This window comes from Monopterus albus, unplaced genomic scaffold, assembly GCF_001952655.1.
Source record: "Monopterus albus unplaced genomic scaffold, M_albus_1.0 scaffold208.1, whole genome shotgun sequence".
Lineage (NCBI taxonomy): Eukaryota > Metazoa > Chordata > Actinopteri > Synbranchiformes > Synbranchidae > Monopterus > Monopterus albus.
Window position 1 is genome coordinate 412,312 of NW_018128088.1, and position 10,138 is coordinate 422,449.

General features: G+C 40.5%; 1 protein-coding gene across 3 annotated transcripts in view; it reads right to left on the reverse strand.

Moving 5' to 3' along the window:
- The window catches only part of unc5cb (unc-5 netrin receptor Cb), a 101,080-nt gene that overhangs the window by 20,096 nt on the left and 70,846 nt on the right, over positions 1-10,138 (reverse strand). For all 3 annotated transcript variants that reach the window (XM_020618638.1, XM_020618637.1, XM_020618636.1), the window contains exon 5: positions 769-949. In XM_020618638.1, the coding sequence (XP_020474294.1) occupies positions 769-949 (181 nt within the window). The remainder of the gene's footprint in view (positions 1-768; positions 950-10,138) is intronic.

Here is a 10,138-nt window from a genome sequence, read left to right on the forward strand (position 1 = left end):
GGCAGCAAACCTTGTCCCTGAAATCTGCTCTTGTAGATCTACAATTTGTGGTTCTCAGCCTTACATTGATCCCTCCAAAATTTTCAAGAATGCTAATAACACCACACGTCCCAACAGTCCAGGAGAGAGACAGGGAAAAGTAATGAGGAAATTACGGATATGAATCTTGGTGATTTGTTATGATTTTACTCAAGCCCCAAATGTAAATCAGTGGTATCATGAGGAGTTCTGTCAAGCACAGGATGAACTCTCTTGGCCTCAGTTAATTAAGCAATCAAGCCAGTAGTCTCATGTTCCCAAGGTCTGCTTCATGCAGCTTCTGTCTTAAGAAGACTCTGGCAAAAGTAGAATTTTAACTTCAGAACCATGCTTTGCAATAACAGTCATCTTAGTTGATGTTAGGGAGACTGTGGGTGAGTCTGTGTGAAGCCACAACAGAAGTCTCTTTATGAACAGCTAAGCCACATCAGCACCTCGCTCGCAGTTGAGGAAAATCTGAAATCCGCCATTCGTTGCACACCTTCCAACAGGAACAAAATGAATGTGTTATACACCGCAGGAGAGAGAGGGATTTGCCTTAAGCAGAGTGACTCTGAAATTAGTTTTATTTTGGGTTGAGATGACTTATTATAGAAATTCAGTACTGTTCCTCTGCACTTGTCTGACTTTACTAATCACTCATGTGGCCAGTAAGGAGTCTTTGCAGGTCGGGGCATGTGAGATGAACAGTATGCTCTGACTGTACTGTAGCTGTAGAAAGTAGTTTACCATAGACAATAACTGTGGCGGTGGTGCTGCGTCTCTTGGCCACGATGTTCTTGGCCACACAGGTGTAGTTGGCAGTGTCACTAAGGCGAGCCTGTTTGATGATCAGGTTGTGGTCGATGGTGATGTAGAAATTTCTGTCATCTGCGGGGTCAATAACCTCCTCATTCTTTAGCCACTCCACCTAAGAAGAAAAGAGATTGACATTATTAAAGATAAGACACAGAGGTAACAAAATGGTTTATTGTACAGAAGATGTGAGAGGAGATACAAAACAGGTTGACCTCATTAAATTATAGAGTTTAAACAGCTACATTTCTGTTTTTTTCCTCCACCTAACATCTCGAATAACAGTGAGCGCCAAGATTAGAACACAGTTGTTTGTCTCTGAGGTCTTGCTACAAAAAGTCAATAGCCATCATGCTCTTTTTATTCTCCCACTAGAACAAAGCACTACAGTAACAGCAAAGAAAAGAAAACTCTCTGCAATTCCTGGAGATGAGAGGCTCCCTGACCTTTTCTTATGAGTTTCATTTCTCTAAATGATACTGCTATTGAACGCCTAGCACTATCACAGAACAGGGGACCATTTAGAGCCTTTATTTGGCTGTAAATCACAAAGATCCTTTTCTCTCTTCAAGAGGTATAAAGGTTCAGCGTTACAAAAAGAATAACACGTGCCACCTCACACCCCTGCAGCCACTTCGATTCAAAATATTTCCTGGGTCTCTGGTTTTCTTCAAAGAAGCTGTCCAGTCGTGAGCAGGCCTGGCAAACAGCTAACTTCCTGCGTATTGTGATATCCCATGAGGAGCAGGGCCTGATAAGAGATAAGACACCAAGGAGCAGTACAGGCAAAGATAAGCAGGATGCTTATAAAGGGTCTTTCTCATGAGAGATAAAGTATCTCAAAAAAAAAGAGGGGCAATATCCTGATACGAGTCTTATCTAATATAAAGCAGCCTGCGGGCTCACTGTTGTTGCTGAATTTCTTACAAAACAACACAAACTGCATGTAGAGTACAGATGTTCAACATATGAGCCGTTGTCTTCACACCACCATTGCTGAAAACTTGTCAAAAGAGAAGAAAGGCACTTGTGACATGCACTGGATTATGTGCATCACCAGACACACTGGTATCTGTGTTAGCTTGACACTGGAGGTACTGCACCTCAGAATGAAATTTTTTTATTATTATTATTGACACCAACACTTACATTGCAGCTCATAAAAAAAAACTAAATTATCATTATGATAAATCAAGATATGAACAAACACTAGATGCAAACCTCAAATCAGCAGAGCTTTACAGTAAATATCTGTGTGATCTATATTCCCATGTGATTTGGTGCATGGGAGTGTTTTCCTCCATAAACATGCATTAGTTGAATCAATCTCATGTAGCCAGGAAGAGTAGGAGTCCATCAGCCGCTGTCTACTAGCTGAAATCAAACCTCTCTCACACACACAAAGCATGATGCACTAAAGTTCAGCAAGACATAAGGTGGACTGTATAGGAGATGCACTACATCCATCTATCATTCAGAAACTGTTTTTAGAAATCATCTTTATTCTTTAAGATAATGCTACAAGCACTGAGTAACTCCTACCACCAAAAAAGTCAAGCTTTTATTTATATAAACTGTTATGATTTCAGTGATTTTTAATGAAAGCTTTATTTTTACACAAGTCAGAAAGAACTGCAGCATGAAGACAAAAAACTAAATTTGTCATTTGTGTTAATAGCAGATGTGTTGGAATTACTGCATTAGCACCATTTTGGCAGTGAGGGAAGTCAGCATGAGGGGAGAAAACTGGTCTGACAAGTGTTTTGTTTTTTTTTTTGTCTTTTTAAGTTGCAATTTTTTTATAATTTTTGTACACCAAGACTTACATAACTAAAACCACATTCACCAAGGACAGTACCCATAATCCTTCATAATGTTTTTTTAAAGGTTATAACAAAGTGTGTCTAAATGGTAGATATAATTAGGCAACATGCTGTATTTACTGAATAAGGGTTATATAGCTTTTTGTGTTAATGTGTGTTTTTGTTATAACCATCAGTCTGTGACACTCAATGAAACTAACAAATATGCCAAACATGATCAGAGAGAAAGGCTTTGTTTTTCGAGAACAAAGACTGGACATTGATCCAATTACTATTTTGTGTGTTCTTTGTTCCCTGTGTCAAGCTGAAACATGAAGGACTACTTATAAGTCTAACAAAGCAAATAAAAATGCAAACAAGAGAAATGATGGTTTTGTTGAGTGTCTTTTAGTGTGCATGTGCACAGGACAGGGCACTGAGAAGTGAAAGGTATGTTCTTAGAAAAGAGATTGACAGTCGATACAAAGAGATGATTATCCAATTTTGCGCCAATCACAGAGCAGACTTTCCAAACGTGCGGTGCTCAGATGTCAAGAGCATTTTTAAATGAGAAGGTAATTAAAAATTGAACAAAAGAGCTTTTCAGCACAGATGGAGGGGTGGGAGGGAGACAGAATGATGAAGGATAGAAAGTGGTAGAAACTCATGTCAAAAGTTGGAATGTGTGTGAGAGAGAGAGAGAGAGAGAGCAAAAGTGAGCAACAGTTCACCCATCGTTTATTCTGTACCGACTATAATTAGGACTCATTAATAAAACCAGAGATGAAAAGGTAAGCCAGTCTCATAAAAAGATTTCAAATGATTAAAATTCAGTAGAAGACTACATTTCGTACAGCACTCGTCCAACTTTTTCCTCATGCCAACACCAACATGTGCACAGAAATGCACACAAATATACACACACACACACACACACAGCTCGTTAATGTCTGATTGGCAGTGAAACATCCAGAGAGGTAATTGGCACATTTCTTGTCATTAAGAAGGGAAATTGCCACATGTCAGCTGTCATATATAGAAAGAGTCTTCCTGTCTGGTTGGAGACAGCAGAGTGAAGGAGAGAAAGAAAGACAGCGAGAGAGAAACCTACACCTACAGAGGAAAAGAAGGAGCTGGACAACAAGACAGACAGGTAGGGTTAAGACAGAGAGGAGACGACAGAAAAGTGAAAAGGAAAGCAGGTGCACATGTAGGAGGACAGTGACTGGTGTGCCAAAACATATATAAAACATGATCACACTATGTTGAGAGGCATGGATGGATAAGAACAAATAAAAACAGGGACTAGATGAATGACGTTAAAAAGAGGTGACTTCATCTTGAAAACTCTGAATGAGCGAAATGGGAAAGACTCAAGTGATAGGTAAACAAAGAAGAAAGAGATCCGACTGAGAAGAGACAGCTTCTTCATCTTTTGACATCTGGAAAATTCACAGACCTGGATATATCAGATGGTACTAAGGAAAAAAAAAAGACAGGTTGGGAAAAAGAGATGTCAAAGGAGGTGCTGCACAGTGTAGAGGAGGGAAATCAGTGGTGACACCATGTGCCCACATGACCTAATTCATTCAAGAGGTCAAGCAGACAGAGGAGGTCAGAAGTAGCTCTTGTCTTATCTTTACATGCAGGGGCGTGTGGGTGGCACCATCTTCTACACTGACTGTAACTGGATTTCAAAGGTCTGTGATGGTTTTATACAGACTTTTTATTTATACCTGGTTGGGCAGAATGAAGATACACTGTTTTCAAGAAAACAGTTTTCCAGTTCAAACACCTATTTTTGCATTAACTTTTTTCCAAACATACACACCACCAGTTATTTTTTGCAGTCTTTAAAACTCCAGTAACTTATTTTTCATTACTCAGAAGGCACAAGCAGTAAACACATGACTAATACAATATCAGCTTAAATTAATGTAAAACATGTTTGCAAATAGTTGCTAATACTGTGTGTACATCAATGTTCATCCACATACAGAACAAGGTTAGTATTCATTCTGAGTCATGTTTAAGTCCACCGGTCCACTGATGACAGTGATGTGAGAGTGAACCAAGACAGTGAAGTGTCACCAATGACGCTGAGGAGTGCCAGGTCTGGTGATAATCCTCTGTGGGTTCCTCACAATGAGAAACCGTTATCATATACGCACGGTCATGTAATCCATGGCTAATATTAAAAGAACTGTTTTCCAGTTGTCCACATGACATCTTGAGGTAGAGGCACACATTTGGTCCGCTATAGTGAAATATATCCTTCAGGATCCTCAGTTAGGATGTAGCTTTAGTGTCATTCCACTGTCCCTCCCCCTAGCAAACATAACTGGCTGCAGACCTGGCAGTTGCAGCTCTACCATGGTGGGTCAGCACAACATTAATTAGCCCAATACACAGCACACACTGTATTCAATCCGCTCACTTGTTAAGAACCAGTGCAAGGCAAAACCATTCACTAGTCATCACTGTTGTGTCAGAAATAGAACATACAGCAGAGTGCGGGGGTGGACGGGGAGTGAAAATCAAGAATGGAGGAGGAAAAATTGTTCCACGGCAACGTACAAGGCTCCTCTACAGAGAAGTCATTATGAGCTCCCCTGCTTCTCCACAAGAAATCTAACCATCTATCCAATGTAATTTATTCATATTATCATTTTTCACAGCATATATCCACTCCAGGCTAGAATGACACACCTGGAGAATGAGGCACAAAGGGTTACAAACTGATTATTCAATCATTCACTATGAGACAACAAGCCACTTGCTCTGCATCTGCCTAATATTAACAAGCCAAAATGTATCAAGGTGTGATATCTTGATATGTGTTGAGGGAAATGTAAGTATGTGTACAGTATGCCTGTACTACTGTCTGTTTGTGTCGGTGTATATGGTGGAGCTTGGATGGGACTGGTTAGGGAGGAAGAAAAAGAATAAGATAAGTAACAGAGGTGGAGCTGGAGTGGTGTCTACTGTACTATAGGTGTTCATACCAAAGACAGATCAGTGAGGCTTGAGCCAGGAGTAATGACCTCAGCCAGCATAGTCCTGTCCTTAGCTCACCACGGCCCACTGAAGGAGAAGAACCATTTCTTAAAGTAGCTCCAAGGACATCCAGACATTTCACCTCTGCAGCATGGCTCTCTGTGTTTTCTCTTGCACAGCTCATATGCCTCTTAAGAAATGATTCCTAGAATCATTCACCACCCACAATACAAGGAACATAAAATCTGGAGAGAGGCTGTTTTCACCACTCTCTTTTTTGTCTCTTTGTTAGGGAGGTATCTAAAAATTATGGTTTAACATTTGGTGAATAACTCGACACTGAACCAAGAAACAACTGTTTATATTTTGATGGTGAGAATGTGACTTAATACTGTACATTTTGTTTTTAATCCAGCATTTTTGAGACATTCATGTGTGGGTGGACAAGTTTGAATTTACAAGCTCACTGCAAAGAAGCATGGGACACGTGCTAAATTTTGTGAAATATTCAATAATAAGCTATTTGCAAGCTAGCTGTTGCTAAGGCTGCAGCTTTGTAAGTTGGATAACTGTGTGATCCACTATGTGCACAAGGTCCTTGGTCTCTCAGTCGCCTCTGGCTTTTAGAAAAGCTCAGTACAAAGAGCTCAAAATAATTTTAAAGCAGTAAAGAAAAAAAAAAAACTGTTTACATCTCATTGCCACGTTAAATGAAACAACCACCTGGCATCCAGTACTTGGCCAGGTTGCTTAGAGAAGTGCCCTTGTGCCCTTGTGGGAAATGTAAACAAATAAAATGTTTGCCTCAAGTACTTGGGTGAAGAGATGGAAAATGAGTGGTTCAAAACACAAAAAGGTTTTTCAGTTCAGTGTCTAAGTTGGTCTTGCAGCCTGTAAAAGTACACAGAGTAATTTCTTGGTTTTGTTTTTTGAATGCTATACTTGCATCTTGAGCCTCAAGCAGTGCTATTTGTCATTGTCCTACAAAGAACAATGTTAGCTTTTCTTTCTCGAGGGGTTTATTTTTTTATGTAAATGTTTGTTAAGGTCTGGCCTATTTAAGACAGTAGAGAAGACAGCAGAGCTCACAAACAGTGGAGTTTTGGGGCAAATCACAGCCTTTACACAGGGAATCTGCAGTGATTGACAGGTGAGTGCCTGAAAGGCAATCTTTGGTTTGTTGCCACAGGGATTTGGTCTGGCCCGCTGACACCCTTTTTTTTTGCCCCATGGGTAATCTGAATGAAAACACACTTCCTTTTTCTCTGGACAATGAAGTATTGTTCTGGCCCTCACCATAATTACACTATGTACGATTTTGACTAGGAAGAAGCACTCAGCTATTTCTTGACAAGGTGACCTGGCAGGCCACTGTTTGTGCTATACCTTTAGTAAACCTGGGCCTAAAATCAACGGTAATCACTGATGTTTCCATAGTTACATATGTGGGAAACGCAGATGATGGATCTCCATAAACTGCTGCGGTCAAGACATTTAAGCTATATTACATTTTATACCATAACATTCAATGTTGAGAGTCATTATTGGTACATTTATTCGGTTACAAAAAGTGAGGAAATGTCATTTGAACTCAGTAACAAACTACTGTTGCTACTGGTTTTACAGAGCTAGGCATGAAACTCTTGGCTCTGGCTGCTGTCCCAGCTGTCTGATATTCATCTGACTTACTTTTCACACTTCTCTGGAGAACGTGTGAAGTAAAGATCTTTTTTTGTTTCCTGGCTTTCTTCACAATAAAGCCAATAGACTTAATCATAACAGCAGCACCCCTCCCCTGCTGAGCATCAATGACTCGTTACCCAAGATAACACGGCAGGACCCCGGCTGACTGAGGAGATGCCTGAATTAAAATCCTGCTTCCATGGAAACAGGCTCAGCAGCTCAGTGCTGTATCACCTCTGAACTTTTGTCTTTCTCTCAGGGCTGCGACAAGTGCTATGAAGTGGAGATGGGGATGAAGAGCATGACAGAAGAAAAGAGGAAGAAACAATAAAGTGGCATTATTATGAGCCTGCCACATATTCTGAGTATAAAAAGAGGCCACTGTTACTTTTGTAGGGGCCTTTTAAGATGTTGATGAAAGAGCTTCAGGGAAGTATTCAAAGGGAAGAATCTGTGTTGAACTGATGGAAAGTCCTCATCCCAATCTTTATCACTGTTATGCCATCTATGAGCAGCACTCAGTGAACAGGTCTGCAAAACAGAATTGAACCTCTCCTGCCAAATCAGTTCTTCTCCCTTCTTCTTAGAATAGTCTCAACAGTTACATTTTCCTTCTGTGCTTGATTAAGTATATATCAAATATTCATGGCTATGGAAACGTGTAACAATGACATTTAGGGAGCTCGGTTGAGTGTCTAATGTATTCAGTCCATGCAAGAGTTTCAGATGACTGAATCCTTGTGCTATTTCTGAAACCTCACCAGCAGTATTTCAGCTCTCCAAGATCAAAGTTCCATTGGTAATGGTTGAAATGAGAGCCAAAATAAATGCCTGCTGGCTGTTTTGTGTGTGTATGTATTCCACAACTCGGGGGCTATCTGTACCTCAGAAAATCAATGACCAGTATCAACTGAGAATAACATAACTCACAAATAATTGCTAAGAAACCCCACACTGAACTTCAAATATGAAAACCTGATGGGAACTGTTTTATAAGCTCTGTTCTGCATCATCACAGAAGCAAATCCTGATTGTTCAGCATAATGTTTAGTTTTCAGGATAACAGCCCCTGCAGAAAGCAGACCGTGACTCAAAACCACTTAAATAGAATCCCAGGATGTGATTACTGTGGTAAACCATCATGACAACCTATCATGTAAATCATCTGAAACGTGGAAAGACAAAGAAGGAACACAAGACTGAAACCGGATCACTTCAAATAGCACAGCCTCACATTACACTGTAATGTGAGGTCAAAACTAATTGTGATTGACATACTTTGAATCTACAGGACATGAGCTTCCTCTGAAATTATATGTGAGAGTGGGGGTGAGTTACTTTGCTAAGTCATTGGCTAAAACAGCAGCAACAATGTGGCATTAGAGCTGATAATGCTCTGACATTTGAGCACACATGTGGAAGTGCAGCTGTGTGACAATGCAGTACATGCACAATCGGCACAAAATGTGTGCATGTATGCCACAGTCCACATGATTTAACAAAGTGCTGTAACAGTATGGGTTTTATGGCTCAGCCACAGCCTGCCATCTTGCCAGCCTCTCCCTTCCTGGGCAAAGGCCTGTAAAGAAACACAGAATGAACTGACAACCCACTGGAGTCCTGACAACAACCCACTGGATGCAACCTCAACAAACCTCAGCAGTTCTTCTCCTTCTGCCTTCGGTCTCTCACATGCTTCCTCTATATTTTTTTTTTCCTGTCTTAGAGTGGGTGAAATATGACAGAGCTTTCCTTCGCAACGGCCGCTACATATTTCTGCAAATTTATATGTAACCACAGACTTCGCCCATCTGCTTTTTCCGAGGCTTTTTCTCTGACGGGCCTGTACGAGGAAAGGCCTGACAAACGCAGATGAAAAAGCAGCATTCAGTTTTTTCTCCCCACTGAGGCAGCTGTGTTTGAGTTCAGGAAAAGAAAAAACGACTTGTGGAATGGAACGGTTGTCTTTTTTCACAGCTATGAGGTAAGTGTGAGTAATTAAAGAAGCTGAAAGTTTGCCTCTGTACGCACACAAAATTCAACTAGATCATAGAAAGAAAAATAAACACAAAAGAATCATTGTTCTTAGGCAGAACATAGAAAACGGAACAGGCAGGGAGAACTTGAAGAAATATTTCCAAATAGATGCCGCACGTCAATTTGCTGCGGTGAAATGTAATTGTAACTTGTAGATCATTAACCAAACATTATTGGCACTCAACAGCAATGATCCCACCTCACCCAACATAAATACATACCTTTTATCCAGGCTAAAATGACTTCTAATGTTGGCACATCTCTTGTTTAACCTTCATTATACATTTTGATTACTGCTGTAACTCCATATCTCAGAAAACATAGATGTGTCATGATTGGACCCCAGCTGAGTTTGTACTTACTGCACTGAGCCAATCCACGATTGACAGAGACATTTCAGACAAAGCAACAGAATCACTAATATTATATCACAGAAACAGTATCAGACTGAAGCCTCGATTGTATAGGGAGTTTGCGAAGTGCCAGTCCCAAACTTTTATCCATTTAGCTCGTCAGCACTTTCAGCGAGGATAAATACTGTGCAGTTCCACTCACTTAACTCGGCTTTTCCAAGTCAATCGCAAGCCTTTACAGATTTCAATCCCTACACCCCCCAACTCAAAAAACACCAAACCACCCCCACCCATCAAACCACCCTTTCATCCTCTATTTATGTTCCTACAATCTCAACTGAGCCTTTTCAAATGCTCTAGTGTAGGGCAGGGAGGAAGTAGAGCAGGGAGGAGATACTGACTGAGCTAAGGTAACACAGGGGCACAACTGGT